The sequence below is a fragment of the Lagopus muta genome, chromosome 1 (assembly GCF_023343835.1).
Source record: "Lagopus muta isolate bLagMut1 chromosome 1, bLagMut1 primary, whole genome shotgun sequence".
Lineage (NCBI taxonomy): Eukaryota > Metazoa > Chordata > Aves > Galliformes > Phasianidae > Lagopus > Lagopus muta.
In genome coordinates, this window is record NC_064433.1 from 186,727,777 (window position 1) to 186,749,752 (window position 21,976).

A 21,976-nucleotide genomic window follows, 5' to 3' on the forward strand; every position below is an offset into this window, starting at 1 on the left:
TTTCATCAGTGCCTCTTTGTTCTTCGTGGTACAAATTGCAAATTGCAGGAGGCCATTGGGCTTGTCTGATGCAAGTGCTGATCTGGCTCCGGACAGTTTGCTGAGACTGATCTAATCAGCCTAGGGCCTGGGTCACTCCAGGACCTCCTTGAAAAAAAAGATCCCAAAATGTCTGAAGAAAAGTGGTGTTGAGTGGCCAAATGATCTGGAGTTTGTTCTCATGGGCCTCTAGTTTCCTGCCTCAATCTCAGCTGACTGTAGATGAAGGTTTTGCTGCTGGTCTCATTCAGAAAAGAACACATATGGAAGTTGATGGCCTTTTCTCCTAATAAGCCTGCAAGCATGAAGAAGACTTTTCAAGGGCTATTATATACCATGTTTTCCACTTCTCTGATAACTCCTACATAAACAGCACTCCTTTGCCTTTGGGGTTACACTTCACTGCATGTTGTGACTTCAGGTTTATCTTCAGCAAGCTAAAGGTGTTGATCTTTAGGATAGCTCCTTGCTGGCACAGGACTCAGGTGAACTGTTTTAGAGCATGCATCATCCATGATATGTTGCCTGGGAGATCAAGGCCATGCATTCAGAGATCCAGTCAAGGCAAAGTTCAATAATTCCATCGCAGAAGAACACTTGACATGGCAGCCCCAACAGAAATTGTCAAATAACTTGGTAGTCTTGTTCCAAATGCAATCGAGCAAAGGCCCACTCCATATCACCCTGACCACAGAGCCACCTTGTCTGATGGAAAGTGCTGGGTAATGAGGAAAGGTCCTTTACTAATTAATCTGCAATTAGTCTGTAGCCAAAAGGCCTAGATCAGCTTCGTGCAAAATACCAGAGCCCTCCTACAGGAGTATGTAGTATTCCACAGGATTCATGTAGCCTAGAAATTCCAACCAGGATGCCTGGAGTGTCCATCATCCTTGGGGAAACAGTATGCCCAGTGTGACGGGGCTAATGCAGCATTGCTCAGGGCTGGGTACCAGGAACACAAGGAGGAATAGGTAAGGGCATAGGAAAGATTGGACTTGAGAGGGTCTTATTAGGCTTTTCAAACCTTAATAATTCCGTGATTCTAAGAGACAACTTTTGCAGGAACAGTGTGAAGATACGGTTGGTGAAAATATGCCTGATTTCCTAAAACAACAGGAACACTGATCCAGAGCAAGGCCTGATGGCCCCGGTAGTGGCGGGGCTGTGGTGAACTGAAGGTGTCCCCTGCCCAGGCTGCCACAGCAGCTGTGGTGGACCTGGGGCCTTATCCCTGCTTTACATGGTATCTATGCAGTACTGAGGCACACTGAGGCAATAAATGAAAGCCTCCACTTTGTTCCCTCTTGGAAGTCAACAGAAAAGCAAACACCACAGTGGTAGTAATAGTCTGACATGAACTGCAATGTGTGAGTGAATTCTGTGAAGCTCCAACAGAAATCTGGATGCTGTGCATGTGGCCCAAGCAATAGCTGAACCATCCCACCCAACCAGGCTGTGACCACCAGATGGGAGAACCTGGGACTGCAGACTGCAAGGACTTCACGCTGTTTACATTATGTTTTCATGTGTCCAAGGAGATGTAACAACATCTCAGCATAAGACAGTTACAGACATTTGGGAATATAATCACAAGCTGCCAGGGCTGGAAATACCTCTTTTTTTTTTTTTAATGTGTGATAGACAATGAGCAAAACATCATTTCTGGATCGTACAGGACTTTATTTACGTGTGCGCTAAGACAGTGCAAGCAGCAGAGTTTTGACGTGGGACTCTCACAGCTCTGTTTTAGCCCAGCCCAACCTCCCCTTTTTCCCTAGGACAAAAACTTTTGTTGCTTGAAGTGGGAAGGCATTTCTTGACTTTATAAGAGGAAATCAGCTTTCAGAACACAGAAACATCCCTTGCTTTTGGCCTCGGCCCTATGTGACCAGGTTTCTTGTGACCTCTGGGCAAATCTGGGAACACCCCTGTTAGCGCCCACTCTGATGGCCACAGCAGCATTTTCATGTTGGATATCAGGACATTCTGCTCTGAAAGAGAGGTAATGCATTGGCATAGGCTGCCCAAGGAGGTGGTGGAATTGCCATCCCTGGAGGAGTTCAAGAGCTGTGGAAATGTGACACTGAGGGACGTGGTTATGGGCGTGGTGGGGAATGGGTGGACTAGATGATCTTAGAGGTCTTTTCCAACTTTAATGTTTCTATGATTGCCATGTCTCTGCTATGGAAGTTGAAGGGGAAAATACTGACTGGATTCCATGGGCTGGGAAGGTTAATCACCCAGCAGGCCTTCAAATCAGCTTCTTCCACCATGGGCAAAGCATAGCGTTAACATTTAAAATTCTTCTGACCTTGTTCTGTTTTAATTTGCAAGCGAAAAACTCCCTGGACTGTGCCAGGATTAAAAAAAAATCCCTTGGATCAAAGTGGGTGCTAATTCACATTTGTTCCCTGCTGTGTTCAGGGAAGCCTGTTGGTAAAACTGAGTCTCATATCTGATGGTTACGGAAGGACAAAATCTAGCAGCTGCAAAAGGTGAGTGCTATGTCCCAGGTGGCACAAGCCCATTTCAACGTGACTAAATGAAATTGAAATATCCCTGCACAGGCTGTCCTGAATGTTTAATTCCCCAAGCATAGGTGAGCTCAAGCCACAGATCGCTGTCTGGGATGTCAGTGAGCATCCGAAATGCAACCCTTCCCACTTCCTGAAAGAACAAGAACATGGTGGCGAGGGCAAAAGGAAGCAAACGCTCACAGGAGAACAGGAACAACCCAACGGGCCTTCTGAGAATTGAATTTTACTGGCAGTTCTCAGAAGTGTCCCACAGCTGAGACCAGAAGGGATAAAAAGCTCCGCATATGAAGGACTGCAGGAAGCTCCTAGGAAAACAAGATTGTCTGTGTTATGGAAAGCATCTTGGTTACAGTCGAGGTGGAGAAATGATACTATGGGAACATAAGGCTTCTGAACCACACAACAGAAAACATACTATTTTCTAAGAATAGCCTTACCAGGAGAGATGCCTCCTGCAGGCCATGACTTTGAGACTGTCCTGCAGACCCAGGTATGAGGGAATGCAAGGTGGCTCAAACTTTTACCTTCAGCAATGAAATCGATCCACCTGTACTGAAAAAGTTCTGATATTTTACTTCCTTTCCTCATGAGCTGTGATGGAATTATGTACAAAAATGTGCCATTTTTACCTACTCTTTGCTTTTGTTAGTAGACCTCTGAAAAGACAAAACATCCACTGGTGGAAGCATCTATAGCACATAAATCTTGCAAACTTGCAGTAGTTTTCAGAATGAAAATGATTCTATAATAGAATTTCTCTTTAGTGGATCTCAGATGCCAGCATCACCTCCAGCAAGGACTATGAAAAGTGACAGAAGTTTGCAATGGAAGCAATCTCACATGGCACAAAAGTCTGCTGAAAGTCGGCAGGCAAAGAATAGTAATGAGTATCCATCCATCGAAGTAGGAATTACAATGAAAAGGACTTCTGCAAAGTATAGATAACACAACATAATCACATCTTTTCAATGTTTACTGATGGTCCTCATTCTCACCACCTTTTGAGTGACTCTTCTCCAGAATTCCTCTGCAAAATCAACTTCTTCTGCAAGATGTTGGAGGTGATCAGACAGATATTCATCACATGATAAAAATAAATCAATCAATAGCTGTGCCCCACCAAGAGGGAAGGAACATTGCTGGTTCAGTCACAACCAGCCAACTACACAGCAGCTAACAGCTGGAGGCATGCAGCCCTTCTCCACCTCGAGGACGGGTTATGTGGTTTCCTCTGTTTAGAAAATAAAGGTTAAACGATGTCAATCATTTTTTCCAGTCTTTCCCAATTAAACATGAAAGTGCAGCGCTGAAGCTATCAGCTGAACTGGTTTTGCATTACCTCTTCACTTCCACTGTGTCAGGGCTTTGTTTTCTAAACATATAATATAAAGGCTTGGTCACATGCCCAGCATTCCTTAATCAGAGTACTCACCACTTCGCTCGTGATTTCAGTTACCTTAACAACAACATAAAGAAAAAGTCACTTTTTTTCAAGCAGCAACTCTTTATTATTGGGAAAAACATTAGGACTTTACTTTTTTTTTTTTTTTTTTTTTTCTTACATATATTTGATTTGAATAAAAATAATTTATTTTGTTTCTTATATTACATGAAAATAAAACAAGGACTGAATTTTGGAAGCAAGAAAACTTAAGACAAAACTTTTAGCTGCTGAGATGTAGGACTTGGATTTTTATTTTTTTAAACTCAAATAGAGAAACAATCACAATTATCATTCCAGTGAAGAAAATTAATCCATTTATAAAATATTTTGAAGTTTGAGAACAGCATATAGTTATATATACTAGAAAGCATTCATAAGATAGAGTGTGAGTTCTAACGTGTTACCTAAAATATATAACTTCTCAGATTTTACACGGTCAAATACTTTAGACCATATTCCAGTGGAAAAACACTACAAACCTATTACAATCCTTTTAAACTTCTTGTTGAATTAGGTTTTATTTCCTTCTGAGGAATTTTAAAATAATATTTCCAGCAGTAAAATATTGCTTATAAACTGGCGTGCAGAATTGTATTCACACTAACTCAGACAACTGCTGCTTTAAAGTAACAGTGATAGAGAATCACTGATACAACAGCTGATGAAGAAGCTGATTTTGTGCTCAGACTGGTACAATTTGCCTGACATCTCTGTAAATTCAATAAAATGACTTTTTGTTCAGTAATATGAAATTAATGAGAATTATGCGTAATTCTGGGGTAGGATTACAGCGTTACGAGACAAAGGTCCTAATAATTAATCCAGTTCATATTATCTGACAAAGACTTTCAGCAGAAACATTGATTTCTTCTTCTTTTTTTCTTCTTAAAATATGTGCAACATAGTTTAGCTTTTACTCCCTGGCTTACCACATGTCTTTTCAGTTGAATGCAAACATAGTTCAACTTTCCATTAAGTTCTAGAGCAACAAACACCATTCACATGAATGGAGTCTAGGAAAGAAAAAGACAAAAAGGTAATTAGCATGTCAAGGTCCTGCTTTAGAACACAAATTAGTATATGTAGAAATACGTAGGATAAAAATGAGGTGGAATTTGAATAGGTGTTTACTTGCATTGGGTACAGTATCAGATTTAATGTAACTGTCATAGTTACGGCTGTGTGATGGGCAGTAGAAAGCCATTCTTCACCAAATATAAGGACAAAATACTATCAATATGATCATCAAAACAATGTAACCTCAGAGGTCAGTTCCCTTCGAAAGGCCACTGGAAATGCTGGCTGGCATGCTGCTTGACAAACAAGCCAATGCCATCTAAAGGGACAATGCTGAGGCCTTTAAAAATAAACATTTAATTTTAGTATATTTTGGAGGATTTTGTTTTGTTTTGTTCTCGGCTTTTTATTTTTGTAACTGCTGTTTCCAGTACCATCTCGGAGGCTGAAACATTTCATTCCTTCCCCTGCCTGTTTTGTCATTTTCCACTTGGCAAATGCAAACCACCACACCCTGCTGTTCCTTACGCACAAGTCGCTGGTATTGCCTTTTTATTTTCCTTGTCTGTTTTCTGTATCGTCACTGGGATTTACAGCCCTGGAATGTGATTTCTGCACTAAAGCACTTTTTTTTTCTTTCACTAAGGAATGCCTCACTTTGCAACCACAGCTCTGTAAAAATATTGTCCTTTTAAATAATGAGTGGGCAGTGGCTCTTTTGAGATAAAACAGCGATCAATTGGGAAAGCCAAGGAGACGTTTTCGCCAGACTGCAATAGGTTTAAGATCAGGTGAAATTCTGGACCTAACCCATGCCATACATTTTCCCTTCTAATTTCAAAATTAGTTTCGGTTTTACCAAGTATTCTACTGGTATGAATAAAATTTTTGAAATTATGATGCATATTTGAGTTTTATGTATGTTTTACTTCTCTAAATATATTACTCATCTGTTTAATTCATTCAGGAATCTACCATATTGTCAGCCAACTACAGTAACCCAGAAATAAGTTCTGTACGTGGAAGAGGCTTAATCACTAAGCCACACCTTCCTACAAAGCTCCAGTACTTTTGATTGGTAAAAAGCATTTCTCATTGAAATAACACTGAAGTGGAGCCAAACCCCTCCTCCATATACATTACTGTTAAGTTATTCAACTTTTCAGGACAAAACGCTGGTCACATTCAATGACAAGGTATACTATAATTTTCACGACAGCTCCAGAGGTAGCTCTGGTGGTACAACAGTGTATCTTGGGTCAAGCTTAGGTGTGAAATCCTTGAAGTTCCTGGATGCTTCAGTACCGAATACATCCAAAACTTTCCTGTTCATCAAAGCAAACCTGAGAAAGCACAGACATGAGAGAGTGAGCAGATCATTCATTTATTTATACAAAAAAAAAGCCAACCCACCAACATTTGACAGACCTGATGACTAGTGCTTTGTGTAATTACACTTTATAAAACATGACTTGTGTAAAAGCGGAAAGGAGAGAGCTCCTTTCTACTTTTAACTCCACAAAAAAACAGTCCAAACAAATACACTACAGTCTTTCCCACTGCAGCAGAGCAAGGTCTGGCCATGCCTAAGTCTGGATAACAATTTAATGGCTGTTATTGTCATCTCTTTACTCTTCGAAACCATTGAATGAATGACCTATGAAATGTCAAAATAAACTGCCTCTATAGAGAGTGTCAAAATTATTATTACAGACATCTGCTTTGGGTGAAGTAAATGAGCAGAATTATTATTCCCTCTTCTCTGTCAACTAAAACAATCTTAGGATTAGCACAAGAGAGAAAAATACAGCCAAAGCTGGACATCTGCACTGACATCATCTCCCACATCATGTTTGCACAGCCTCAGAGGTTGCCTGTGGATTGCTTCCAGGCATCCTCAGAGAGCTCCCCACAATGTCCAGCAGTGTGTTAAGTCACCTGACATCCAGCTAAGTCCAGCGTGCTGTGTGCTGGGGTGTGTAGGTTCAACACGCCCCAGGGAATGATCTCTCTTCTATTTTTACAGTCTAGACAGAAGGAGAGCCTCCTCTCAGTGCTGCCCCTCAGTTAAGTAGGTTGTATCCAAAGGACTGACAGAAACTCCCAGTATTATCAAGACATTACCTTTTATAGTCCCATTCATAAACTGCTCTTAGCATAGTTTTGATGCTTTGCTTCTGCCATATAGTGTGCCCACGTAATAATGCACACTTCACCAAACTGTACTTTAATAATTACAGCAAAATCTATTTTAAGAGATAAGCATTTTAAGATACTGCAATGTAAATTCATGGTTAAAATCAGTGTAAATTATTCATTAGTTTTCAATGAAAAATATCCTTTTCCAACTGAAATAGATGTTCCATAAAACAACTATCAAATATTCAAAGTATCCTTAAGGAATACTCAGAAATTTTCTATCAATACTTTCAAACACATAGTAATATCAAGCTGTAAGTCACTGTAGTAAGTAATTTCATCAGCTTCTCTATTTGTTTACAGGATTCTTCATTTCCACTGAAACCTGAAAGCATTCCACCTTTCCAAGTGAAACTAAAGATAAAAAGCCCTCTGGTTACATTCTCATCTGCTGAAGAATCTTAACCAGATTTCAGTCTTTGCTCCTGTCATTAGACTAAACCAACAGTCAAAAGCATCAAGTGGACTGGAAGCTGCTTGAAAAGCAAAGTAAGTGCTCAGGAACTAAGCCCAAATGTACTGCTACAGCTATGCTGTTGACAGAGAATGACACAAAAGTTGAATGTGATCAATGGTATGTTTAAGAAAGCAGTAAAATACTCTGATTGCATACCTGCCCTTTGTTAGTCGTAAAAGGAATTTCCAGTATGAAGGTCTCAGGTTCTGAACTTCCATGACAGCCTACAAGGAGAACAGTCTGTAAGAGCCAGTTGTGGCTGGACAGGGGAAGCCTGCTCTCATACATTATATTGCCAAATCCAGGAATCAATAAGGAAATGGAAAAGCGTAGAGTAATTTGGGTAATGCTGAAAAGGAGCTTTTATAGTTGATGCATCCAGAAAAGGGGCTGAAGATGAGGGTACATAATTGACTTGGAAGGGGGAAAAGAGGGTAACTACAGCTTGTTTCAAATGTAAAACTTCAACACTGCTAATTTTTGCAGATTCTTGCAAATGGGCAACTTCATTTCAAGTTAGCTGACAGGGAAAACCTCCAGTTAATTAAAAAGAAACATAAAATATTATGACATATTGTTCCCCTGCTTGAGTAATGGCCCTTCCACACATTTATGAAAGACCCTATGTTAAAGTGTTTTGAGATATTTTCCAAAGAATTTAGTGCTCTGTGTAACATAGTTATACACATATCAGAAATGCGAGTTGTAGAAATGATCTTCCCACAGTGACACTCAAAAATAGGTTGTAGGATCCACAACATCTTGCCAAATCACATCTTTGCACTGTATGCTGATGGTTCTCATTCCATTTGACATTTCTGTTAAACTAGAAGAACTTCATATTCTATCAGAAGACAACATACTTACTGCCTGAAAGCATATTGATGTAGAAATGGCATAGATGATGCTGTCTGCATGAGGAAAATAGGGAACCTTCCCTGCTTCAATGCCTTTGAAGTATATTGTCTGTAAAAATAAACAGAATACTTGGAATGAAAAAAAAAAAGTCGCCTTTTACATTTGCTTTGTTTTACGTTTTCAGAATATGCCAGCATTTCTAACTCATGCTGTTATATTTTCATACATGGCCACAAATGTGACACCAATTGAACTAGCTTAGTTATCGATGACCAACAGAATGTGTGGCCACAAACACATAGAACAGGACTTAGCAACAGCTGGGAGTGCTAAAAGAGCTGTACAGATCTTAGAAAGAGAAAAATAAAAGCAAAGCTTGCTAGGATGAATTCTGCAATTGAGAAAAGCAAAAGAATAATGCAATAAGTATTCCAACAAAGTGAATATTCACTGTTCTTAAACAGCTTGAAATCACATACTTTTATTTCTGAGAAAACATGTAGAGTTTATTTTCCTGAGCACAGCTTGACCTTCCAAAGCAGCACACGCCTCTTTGGTCAGTTACCCTTGGCTTGCATAAGACGATAAAAGTAGTTCAAAAAAAAAAAAGAGCACACAGCACTGCAGCCACAGTGTCTCAAAGTCCAGAGAAAACTATCAGCGATACAAGATACTATTGTTATGGTGGTGTTGTTTTTTTCCTTTTCCAATTGATGTTCCAAAAGAATCAATACGGACAACTCAGAGTTGCTTTTATATAACCACTGTGTGAACTCCTTTCAGAAGCCTGATCTAGGATTAGGGGGAAAAAGCATAAGCAGAGCAGAACTTCTCTTTTTGTGTTTAATCTTGTGTCTAAAAGAATAAAAAATTCCTTCTTTTTATATTCTTTAAACAAATTCAGCACAATTAATGGTGGTGGATAAATACTGGTAAGGAACGAGGCCCTTGATATTTGCAGAAGAAAGCTTTGTGATTTGGAGATGAAGCATAACAAGAGAATGCTGTCAAATTATTCCAGTGGTGCTGCTGGAGAAACAACTGCAGCAACATCCTGCTATTATGGAAAAGTCACAGTAAGAAATGAAAATGATTATACTTTGTTAGCAAAGTATAATCAACATACAGAATTCTACAAACCTCCTTAATTCTTTCTTTCCTCCACTCCCAATTTTAACAACTTCGTAGAAATAATTCAAATTAGTCAAATGGTAAATAGAAGAAAGATCTCTGCAATGCCAGGAATTCAATCAGTTGAAGTATACTGACAAACAACTTCAGCTATAGACTAAAACCTAAGCTATTTTGAGTTATCTCACATATCTGAATGCCAAAATTATGGAACAAAGGCAGGAAGTTGAGCCGTAGCTCTTGGCAATAAATCTGCAATTAAAGGCTAGTTCTGATTTATGTTTCTAGCAGAAGAGACAAAATCCACATTCTTGGAACTTTCAGATTTAAAAATGTGCAAAAGCTACAAAGCAAAGAACTACAAAGAAAGCAGATGAACAAAAATTGTGGCAAATGTACATGAAGAGCAGTGGATAAAGAACATTATAATGAAACACGAGAAGGAAATGAGACCACAGAATGGCACTGCCACTTGGTACACACCTAGGAAAACACAGCCTCCATACTCAATTCTGGATTACGCTGGAATATTCTGACAAAGCCTATGAAGCTCAATGAAGCTGAAATAAAGAGCTCTGTTATGACAACAGCATCTTACCTCTACTAGTTTGGATGCCAGATACATAGAGATAGTAGTACTTTTGTAGAACATCATAGAAATTCCAGCTAGACACCCTGCAACAGTTAGAAAAGAAGCATTAGTGTGATTTACTGTTGCAATCATAGTACATCAGCTCAACAGATTATGCTTTCTACTGCTAAAAAATAATAATAACAAAAAAATCAGTGACATTCTGGTGCTGCCCATCAAAATATGGTTTGTGCCAGTAAAGCAACAACAAAAACCCTGAAATACAGTTGTCATTCAATCATCAGGCACACAGGCTCAAATCTTCTCCTCCATCCCACAAACAAGAGAGACCTCTGAGGATCTACAAGGTAGATACACCTACTGGTGCATAAATAAGAGGGAAGGTCCTCCAACACTACACAGATTTCACTGGAAAGGGGTCCTTCTTTGGATCCAGCGGAGCCCATCCTTTCAAATGTGTATTCCATCACATATGGAAGAGGCAGTATTGAAACCTCACATCAAAACACTTGGAAAATAAAGGCTAAATTTACATCTGTGCATACAATAATTTATTGACCAAGAAGCTGAACATAATAAACAGAAAGTGTTTGACTGAATCTACCTTACAATTTTAATGCAAGCCTACATTTGAAAACACTTCAAACACGACTGCGTGTTTTTGTATTTCAAACACTACTGAAACAAATGTATACAGTCCTACTTTTATCATCTAACTCTGGAAGGGGAATGGGAGATAGACATTCAACTGTGAGCAAGACAAATACTTGCAAAAGCCCAGCAGAGCCCATGCAGCTTTCTTACAGTGGACTCACCAGCTACAAGCGCGTGAAGCTCATCATCTAGGTTCCGTACCCAGCGCAGGAAGCAGCTTGTACCCTGCAGGTGAACAGACAGCAGGATGAGCCCCAGGCATTCTGCTTTGGGATGCACAGACTGGAGATATTCTGCTATAAACTAGTAATACAACACATAGCATGGATTAAGAGTATGGTGTCCTAACACCCATAATCCACACCACTTGAAGTGTTTTAGTTGTTCAGTGTTACTGTTTCTTTCAGAATCACAGAGCAGAGCAATAGTTTGAATACCAATCTAATTCATGTGCGAAAAGTAAAGCTAATTTTGAACTGAGCACCTTCCTTCGCTGTAGCTGTCTTGACTCTTTCCCATGAGAAGTCCGTAATATCCTCTGTATTATTATTATTATTATTTTTAACATTTTGGGAAATCCATACTTTGCTGCCAAATTTTATCCCTGGCAAATCTATTTGCTTCCAAATGGCTCGAGACTTGACTGTAAGGCCAGATCCAGTGCTGATGGCTCTGGGACAACAGTACACAGTTCTGTATGATAGCCTGCTGATGTCTAATGTGAGATGAATGTCAGCCTCTTCACCCATCTAATATGTGCTTTTCATGGAACCAAGGAATAATTCATTTTGAAAGAGAACTTTGGAGATAATCTAGTCCACTGTCCAGATCTAATTAAAGCAAGTTGCTCAAGAACTCATCATCCAATTAAGTTCTGAGTGTCTCCAAACATGGACACCATGCAGCCTCACCAGGCAACCTTTTAAAATTTCCTTATATCTCATCAGAATCTCATGCATTTCATCTTGTGTCCATCTCCTTTTATCCTGTTACTGCACAACTCCAAACGCAGTGTGTCTCTGTCTTCTCTGCACCCTCCATGAGGTGTAAATAGCAGTAAGATGTCCCATGAGCCATTTTTTTTATCCAGATTAAGACCCAGTTTTCCCAGTCTCTCCTTTCACATCAGATGACCCCATCCTCAAATCATCTTGGTGGCCCTCAGGTGAATTCACTGTGTTATTTCAAAGTCTTGAAAAAACATTGAAATGAAAAAAATTCAGAAGAAAATGTCTACACTGTTCCAAAATTGAATTATGACAGTCAACTTTACTAATCAAACTTGTAATCTTATTTAAAAAGGGAAATGAGGCTGACACAGCTGATTTATTTTCTATAAAGTCATGTTTGCTGGCAATAATTTATAGAAAGGGGGACACAGAATATTAACAGCTACTGCAGATCTACAAAGGCATTTCAATCTGCCCAAAGGTTCAAAATGCATCAGGATCCAATCTTTTGCAGTGATTAGGATCTCTACAGCCCTACGTGTTTATCTGAAACTGTAAGAAAAACATAATGCAATCTAAATCAATATAAATTATGGAATGCAAACAGTAACAGAAAGCACCTACTTAATAAATAACAAATAAAGGTCAGAGTGTGTCAGTCTCATGAAACAAATACTCATAGAACCAAACTAACTTTGTAGTTGGAGGTTTTAAAATAAGTGAAAATCACTTCAACTTTCATAATTTAAATGCTTTTATTCCCCAAAGGCACTTTTAGTAAAATTGGAGTAAAAATCTGACTTTCAGATAGTCTGAGTAGCCCATTTGCACTTTGCCATTACAATTTTAAATCTTAAAAATTCTGGTGTCTCAATCCAATGGCAATTCAAGTAAGATTCTGTTTTGATTACAAGTAAGGCTTGGTTTTCATTTAATTTCCAGTTAGTAATGTTCACCATGAATAACATGGAATTGTCTTAACTTCAGAGAGGTGGCAGTTGAAAAATTGCACATGTGATTAACAACATAAAGGTGCAAAAACAACTTCAGAAGCATGCTTTGCCACAACCTCTCCCTTGGCTTGTTCACATCCTGCTTGACATGAATGCACATAAATCAATTAACTTCACCAATGCTGAATGAATATGTATCAGTTCACAATCTGTCATCTTCTAACGGTGCAGAGGGGTTGATTTCCAAGTGCCTCTTTAGCTGTGCATGTTATATGTTGTGCAAGCTCCTTCTACTCAGCATCAAGTAAGGGTTCCATATATTTGAGCCAAAAAATCTGCAAATGGCTTCTCTTTGGCAGCAATGCTGCTACTGCAGTCACTGCACTACATTGAGTTTCCACAACACAAAGTCCCTTTGGAATGTGAATTCACTTTTTCTGAAGTACCTCCAATCTCATGATATCAATACCAAGCTGCAAAATCTATCCGGTTTATTCAGAAGCGACACACACATAAAAAACAAAAAACAGAATGAATGGAAGACTAATTTGCTGTTTACAATTTGACGACCAGAACACTAGAATTGCCAGTGCCGTTCTGTAGAAACCAGTGCCAGTTATAGAAAAGTATCTCCCTGATATTCTGAGAAGCAAAATAGAACACATGGCAATTGTCACTCCACATGTTTTAAGCTTACTTTGTATATACTGACAAAGGATCCCAGAAAAGCTCCAAGCTGGAAATTTTCCTTGTTGTAGAAGAGTGAAAGTAGCCGGGATGGCTTTGTAAACAGATGCCGGAAGGTAGATGGGATCCGAAGGCAGCACTGGATCAGGTAACCAATGCTAAACATCCTAATGAAACCCTAGAGGAAATGGGAAGAAATCACAACTTCAGAAGAAAGAAAACCAAGAATGTCTACAGAAGTACTTTTTTTTTTTGACATTGAGCAGTTTAAAACTCATTCTGCATATACTACATAAAATGCATTCCCATCTTCAGTTTTGTTTTCATGATTCCCTAGCAACAAAAGCAATAAAGCAATAAACAAGTGACTCTCTTTTAATTTCTATGAATACCTCAAAGGCCTCAAAAGGCAAACTCTATTTGTCTTCTGCTCTAAAATTCTGTCCCTTCAAATAATCCTGGTGGTTTCCTTTCCATGTTACTGACTGGCTTTTAACCACAAATGGATACACAGAGGAAAGTAATGGGAAAACAGCACTTCTACACTCAAATGTCTTGAGAATGCACTAAAGCAGTAAAAAGTCCACACAAAATAAATTTCAGAAAGTGGGAGAATTAGAATCTGACCCCAATGGCTTGGCACAAGCTCATGTACTTTTCCTCAACCAAACCGGAGCCTCAGTGAGCTCTGCAGTAAGATCAAGGCCAAACCTGGACAGGAAATTTTGTACAGAGCTATTGCAAAAGAATAATGTCAGCTCAAATTATTTTTTCTTGCTGTTTCACCTTAGACATAGATCTGCTATTTTATATCACAAAACTACGCTATTTCTCTACAAATCCTTTTCCCCCATCTCTTGTAACTTCCTCCCATGCTTTCTATCATCATTTTTACCCGATGGCTGAACTTCTACGAGAGTTTTGAATAAAATTTATCCGTTGTTTGGTTGGTGGATACCTCATCTGAAAATTATAAGAATGCTGTGCACTCATCATTCGCAAATCAGGCAGCACACAATGCTCATAATTTCTGCAGCCCATTTTTTGGATGTCTGAGATAACCCCAGAGACAGTTATAACCAGAAGAAACTTGGATTGAGCAACCTTTCCAGCTCAGAAACTCAAAACATCTTTGCCTCCTGCAGAACTTTCTAATGCATCATCAAGCTCATAAAACTTTATTCTGGTTAAACATTCAGCAGTAAACTTCTTGAAACAATTACTCTCACTGAGCTGCTACTCAAAAAGTGGTTTACAGGAATCAAGTGAAAGAAACTATTTTGTGTCATCCAGTGGATCCAATAACCACACATGAAAATTTTCCACTTCTTCCTCTGCTACTTTTAAAGGTGTGTAAATTGTACTGTGCTACCAACCCAGTGTTTTGCAGTCCTATAATGAAAATGCCTACTGAAAGGTATGTACAGCAGGCAGAGTTTTAAGTGCATTGTGAATTTTGTATCCTTAAAATGTCAAAATTAAGATGAACATAAATTCATACCATCAACAAAGAAGTACTCTTCTGTAAAGTACACAGCCCTTGTCCTCTAGCACAAAAAAATGTTTACAATACCAGGTACCATTATATAAAAAGAAAGTCCTAAAAATACCAGTTATGATCAAAGCCCTAACAAGAGAACACACAACAATCAGGTAAGAATTTTTTCCCAGCTGTAGGAAAGACCATTCGGGCAGGGAAAAGAACAGTGTGTTAAGAGATACCTCAGTGCCAGCTGACAGTCAATTATATTTGCCATTTTATGAGCAGTGCTGAGCTTCAGCATTAAGGCTTAGTTTTGATGCACAAGAAAGCATCATACATAGTGCACAAACTCTTTCTGTTCAGCTGATTAAATCACAGCACATATTTACAGGTGTTTTCCAGAGTCACAGAAGTATTACATTTTAGACTAATGCATAGTATTGCTACTTTTCCCTAAAAAGACCTCATACAATAGAGGTAGAAAACAGTAAAGTATTTGCAGGAAACCATGATAAACTTAAATGAGAGAAGTAAACTCTGCTACAAGCCATTTCTCCACAGCAATTTAAAGTTGTGACTGAGGTCAGTTAGATGCAGCAGTACAGTGAAACTTCGGGAGTCCTCAATTCAGGAAACAGGTTGAGACAAGGACCAAAAAGACCATCAGAGGGCTGGAGCATCTCTCCTGTGAAGAGAGACTGAGGGACCTGGGCATGCTCAGCCTGGAGAAGTGAAGGCTCTGGAGAAATAACTGTGCCTTCCATTAACTGAAGGGAGCTTATAAGTAGGAGGGAGGGTGACTTCCCTTTTCACAACGGCTGTGGAACAATTTAAGAGGGAAGATTTAGGTTAGTTGTTAAGAGGAAATTCTTTACTCAGAGAGTGGTGAGACCCTGGCACAGCTGCCCAGAGAGCTGTGGTGCCCCATCCCTGGAGGTGCTCAAGGCCATGTTGGGCAGCCTGAGCTGATGGGGCCAACCAGCCCACAGCAGGGGTTGGAACTGGGTTCCTTCCAACTCAAGTTGGAAGTTTAGGTTCCTTCCAACTCAAGCCATTCTGTGATTCTATGATCAAAGATCTTGTGTGAGCCACCTGTTTTCATCAGCAGCACTGACAGAGAAGAGACAAGACCACTGCTTTAGGCTAAGGCTTCCTCACTGTGATCAACAGGAGTCACACAGAAAAATGTTGTTCAGCTGTCTCCAGTAGCCTGCCACACTCTTCAAGCATTTACAAAAGCTCGTCCTTGTCTGTTGTTACCAGCCTGCCAGTGTTGCTTACTACAGAGGGGTCACCCTCCTGGACATTCTTTTTCCAGTTGATGTACCCATAGAAGAATTTCTCATCCTTCTTTGTGCCCCTTCCCAAGTCCAGTTGCAGTTGGGCCTTCCTGACTCCATCCCTACACAGCCTAGCAGCAGCCTTATATACTCATCCCAGGTTACCCATCCTTGCTTCCATGCCTGTGTATTTTCTTCTTGCTCTTCAGTTTGATGACCTGCAGGTCTTGGTTCAGCCATGCCACTCTCTTGCCTTAAAATTACCTCTCTTTGTACTTATGAAATCACAAACACATTTTCCACTACATTCAGTTTTTTCACAGAGAAAAGGGTGTCAATTCTATAAGTAGTACTTTAATAGAAATCTCTTCTTTTGCTCTAGCTGTGCTTCTAAAATAAAATAAGGTTATGAGGATACTTACGGATGTATACTCAGATACTGCTAACATGCAGCACAGAATGCGTAAGGATTTTGTCTGAGATTACTAAACTGCTTAAGAATTTGGAAACATTAATTAAAAAAAAACTCAGAAAGTCTGGTTTAGCAGCAGTTAAAAGCTAATTACTATAAATATGCATATATAATGAAAACCAGTGCTTTATGTAAAAGTGAAGCATGCTGAAGTTAGCAAGGCATCCTTTAAAACAGATGCACAGTAGGAGATGTTACATCAGCAGACATCTGGAAATGCAACCAGACCAACCCATAACATCAGTTCTGTTGTTTTGAATATAAACTTCACTGTAGTGTTGGAAATTCATGCTGTGGGCCAGACACTGATGTCTCTGGGGAAAACAGAGTACCCAAAGGATGCTGACCAATTCAAGCTCTTAGGAGATGGGGGACAAAGGTATCCAGGAGACCTTGAATAGCAAACTCACTGGGCAAGGCACTGAACACAAAAAGCAAGAGCAAAGTCTGTCCCCAAGATGTTACACCCTAAAGAAAAGGCACAGCCCATGAATGAGATCACATGTGGACTGAGACAGTGGTAAGAGGTTGAGAACAAAAATCTAATTTGAAGCAGCAAAGTGTCACAAACCTGTCCAACTACCAGCACTTCACAGATACCGCTGTCATACAAGCAGGAACCAAAAGACCTTAGGAAAGTGGGCATTATTTGGATGTTTGTGCATGTGATACTGACTTACCATGCTGGCTGTGTGTGGGTGCCATCAACAAGAAATGTGTTACAAATTTCTAGCTTGTATAGTAAATTATTAAGCAAAAAACATATGGAGGTAATCCACTGCCTTCTGATTCCTGTCCCTGAGCAAGACCATTTTATACTGAAGCTTTGATAAATTTACTACTACCCTGTGGGCCAGAAGAAAAGATAAAATGCCACATCATTCAACATGGGCAAATTCTAACAAATTTGGTAAAAGTAAGCAGAACACATCGGAAGCAACTGAAAACACTCAAATCATTTTCTGCATCTGCATAAATAAAAATGAGTAGATTTATTAAGTGATCAAAATCTTTTGGAGTCTTACCAGCTCCTAAAAAAAGGCACAGCAGGTGGTACCACCTGCGCCAAGCCAACGCCAGCCAGAACAGCCTCCCCTGCACGGCACTCCTCTAAAGGAGGACGAATTCTGCCACTGGGCATGGCCAGCTCTTCCTGTGCGCAGCAACTGGGAGCAATCTCTCATTACTCTGAGCCATTAAAATAAATGAACGGGGGACTGAGCCCAGAGCCAGCCTCGTGTGCCAAACACCACAGCTGTATGCATGGTGCTGCCGAAGCAGCACATTCCAGGTGCTTTATTTAGGGTGGAGTCACAAATGGGCTCAGCCGCGGAGTGCATCACATAGTTCAGTTCCTCTCGCCACTCCATTTTTCCCACACATTCTGTGTTATTCATTCACTTCAGCTAATCTGTGAGATGAGAAAACTTTAACCTCTGCCCCATCCAAAATTGAGAAAACGTGTTTTCAGGCTAGTCACATTTTCAATAGAGAAAGAACGAGTAACAGGCTCCGTTTTCATTTCCGAAGTATACGCTTTTTCCAACCAAAGAATTTTACCCCATCTTTGCCAGTTTGTCAATCTAACTTCTGCACTTACTTTAATACAATATGAGATGCAATTATCTTCATAGTGTTTACAGCATCTATGCCTTGGGCCATGTTTGCACCTGCAAAAAGCACAATGAAACACGTATTAACCTGTAGCTGTTTTCAGTATGATCAATGGGAGACTTCATAAATTTTTCTTGCTTAAGAATACATAAAGTGTTATTTTCCCACCATCGAAGGGCACTGTGAGCTTTTATGATGCCATAAAAAGGCTATAAAAAGAAACAATACTTTAGTTGTACAGCAAAAGTGTCTGCAGATTTATTTTGATCCAACCTCTTTTCTTGCCATGCTACACCTATAATACAAAATTAAGCAACACATTTTCTGCTGTGGGCAACAGGGAGCAGCTATGAGACAGAACTCTAGGGTTCTTTCCAGTCTGCCTGTATATTTCACCAATTATCTGTGGCCTTACACAGAATCATAGAATCGTTTGAGCTGGAAGCAATCTTTAAAGGACATCTAGTCCAACTCCCTGCAAAGAGCAGAGACACCTACAGCTCCATCAGGTGCTCAGAGCCCCATCCAGCCTGACCTCGAGTGTCTCCAGGGACAGGGCTTCCATCATCTCCGTGCAACTTGTGCCAGTGCCTCCCATTTCACCTTGTCATATCTTTCATAGCACTGTAAGGTTCATTGGAAAGAAATGCAGGCAATGCACAGAGTTATCCCATGAGACATTTTCCAATTACAAGCATTTCACTTCTGGGCTAATTCACCTACTCTGTAGGTTGTTTTGTGGTTCTGACTTCGAACTGCAAATTTGACCTTCAGTGTATAAGAAAGATTGGCTTGGGATGGTGGGATTCCCAGACTGTGCAGTTGTTAGTCCTGCACAATGTAGAATTATAAAGAAGTAATGTCATACTGTGTTTGAGTGTTACATTTTGCTATAGACAAGTATTTAAGTTTTAATATAAAATAAATTACACAATTTATATACTGTGCCAAATATCTTGGAAGTTTTGAATCACGTACTATAAAGTCTAATGGCCATAAATCATCTGTGAGGTCAGTTTATGTAGCAAAAATTGTAATGAGAATGTGATCAGGTTACGGGCATTTAGACTCAATTACATTGAAAAGAACCATATGGAAGAGAAAGCTGTGAGAGCATTAGGGCTGAAAACTGGAAGTTTTCTGAATGCCTGAGTAGGGAGATTCAAAACCTTAAAGAAAAAATACTCTTCTCCACATACAGTCCCTTGATCCTAGTACTTAGCAAACAGCAGAAGAGCTATGAACTAAATGAATAAGGAGTATTTAAGACAAAACAGATATAAACAAATCAGCTAGAGGAATCTGCACACAGCTCACTGCTTCTTCTCTTTGTAGGTCTTTTTTTTTTTTAACTAATACAATCTTGTCTGAAAAGGCATTGCTGATTTTCCCCATATTTTTCAATTCAAAGGCATAAAGAAATCATGGGAATTCTCCCTGTAATACGGGCCAGTTCACATGTGCTCATTAGCTGAGCAAATAAGCTAAGCCACTACACACTGCCCTTCACAGACTTATTTCTTTCCTGTGTAACAGTAGGTAGAGTCTGGTCTCCTGAAGAAGTCAGTGAAAGTGAAATCACAGGTGTGATATGGTCAGATGTCCTCTCGATTTGTTATTCCATCCTCTTTACAAAAGCTTAAAAAGCCATCCCATATCACCTCTTTACGGTTACTCTAAAGGTCAGCAAATTGCATTCTGCAGACAGGGACAGAACGTGTCTTAGCTAATCCACCTGTTCGTGTCAGGTTCATGTAAAGAACAGCTTTAGATTCACTTTTGCTTGGGACTTCCTGACATGGAAGTGCTACAAATTCTGTTCTTAGAATACAGGGATGTGGGTCCCCCTCAAAAAAATGACGTGATGGTAACTTAAGGAGACCTAAATAAGGAGAGCTGCTGTGCACTTTTCCTTCTTTAATATCACTACCAGCACTGCTGAAACCACGCCATGGGCCAGTGCTGCAGAAAAAGCAAACTGCACTCCACCACGCAGAACTGCTTGAACTTATGCTGCCTTGTTAGACAGCTGCACACTGCAAGCTATTTTGAATCCCTGCTATGACAAACAGGTCTTAAATTTTGTTTTTCTTAGGGTTCATAACTTATTCCTATTAATTATCCGGTAAAAAAGAATTGCAAAACATTTAAATGAAAGCAAAAGAATCATTAAACATTGTCAGATGCACTCTATCTAAACATTAAAACAAGCTGAGTAGGAATGATTCATTTTGTTTTGTTACTCTTTTACTTTCTTTTGACTCACACTTTGTCCATCAGCTTTTTTGTTAGAGCCAACAAGTTCATTCGCTGTGATATTTTTTCACAGGGCTTCATTTTTCTCTCTGTTTTTGAAAATGCTGCTTCAGGTGAAAATGAATGAGTGGGGATTTCTTCTTTCCCTACAATGAATCTGGAAAACAAACAAACAAACAAACAGAACAACAGTTGCATAAATAACTCAAAGATATACAAAGTCTCTGAAGTCTCTAAAACAAAGTCTCTAAAAGTCCGTAAGACAAACTTGAAGTTATCCACAGGTCTGCAAAAACAGACAGGTGCCACACTTGTATCTCCTTGGAAAAGACTAATCCACCAACACAAACTTCAGACGACAGCCAAAAGCGATGTCAGGATTTTGTTTAAAACCAGGCACAAAAACATTATGGGGGAAATCCACCTCTCATAGGAAAGAAAAACATCAAATAAGAAAATGAAACTATGTGTGAAATGTCTCGGTTATCTCCAGCAAACTGAGTTACAGAAAGGTTGATAACTACTGAGATGTTTTTATAAATTTTGTATAACGTTTTGTAAAATCTTCAAATTGTTGTGCTCTCACCAAGAGCATCAATTTTGTTGTGCTCAGCTTCATCTTCAGTTCTACTATGCCCAGAAGTTCACTCTATCAACAAAATCAGTTCATCCCAGGTGTAGAGTTACCGGGTATCAAGGGCAAAGGAGGTCACAATGGCAAAATGCACTGTTTCCTAACACTTAGCACTGTAATCCAAGTCAGTAATCCTCTGGCAGTTTTCTTGAGGGTGGTGAAGGTATCAATCTTTGACATTTGTTTTATGACAGAACCTCCTAGAAAACTGATAATTTCAGAAAGCACTGATGGTCATCACAGGATTGTTTCGTGTCCAGATTTCTAGAGTACAGAATTCATTATCATAGAATTGTTAAGGTTGGAAAAGACCATTAAGATCATCTAGTTGAACAATCAACCCATCCCCACCGTGCCCACTAACCATGGCCATCGGTGCCACATCTACATGTTTCATGAGCACCTCCAGCAACGGTGACTTATTTAACTGCCTAACTATGGTTGCAAATTCTATAAAATATTTTCCACTACCAGCGGCAGCTCCGCTTTCTTTGACTTTGGCTTCAGTTCTTCTCTTCACCTGTGAGCTGGTACTGACCATGGGCTGTTGTAGTGGTAACTATGTAGCAGAGTATTTAAGGTAGTGATAAGAAAAATGCCTCTTCTGCCAGAAGGCGCAATGGCTGGAGAACTCTGTATAAAATGTGGGGGTGTGACCAAAGAGTTCCGTGGTAAAGTAAACTCTAGGAAAGTCAATATTACCAAGGCAGATACAAGGT

General features: G+C 39.6%; 1 protein-coding gene across 2 annotated transcripts in view; it reads right to left on the reverse strand.

Moving 5' to 3' along the window:
• Nucleotides 1-4,248: 4,248 nt before the first annotated feature.
• The window catches only part of TMEM135 (transmembrane protein 135), a 165,961-nt gene continuing 148,233 nt past the window's right edge, over nt 4,249-21,976 (reverse strand). For both annotated transcript variants that reach the window (XM_048940199.1, XM_048940206.1), the window contains 8 exons: nt 20,634-20,780; nt 18,354-18,423; nt 13,529-13,696; nt 11,090-11,153; nt 10,281-10,357; nt 8,561-8,659; nt 7,850-7,917; nt 4,249-6,380 (listed from right to left, as the gene is read on the reverse strand). In XM_048940199.1, the coding sequence (XP_048796156.1) occupies nt 6,248-6,380; nt 7,850-7,917; nt 8,561-8,659; nt 10,281-10,357; nt 11,090-11,153; nt 13,529-13,696; nt 18,354-18,423; nt 20,634-20,780 (826 nt within the window). In that variant the 3' untranslated portion in view covers nt 4,249-6,247. The remainder of the gene's footprint in view (nt 6,381-7,849; nt 7,918-8,560; nt 8,660-10,280; nt 10,358-11,089; nt 11,154-13,528; nt 13,697-18,353; nt 18,424-20,633; nt 20,781-21,976) is intronic.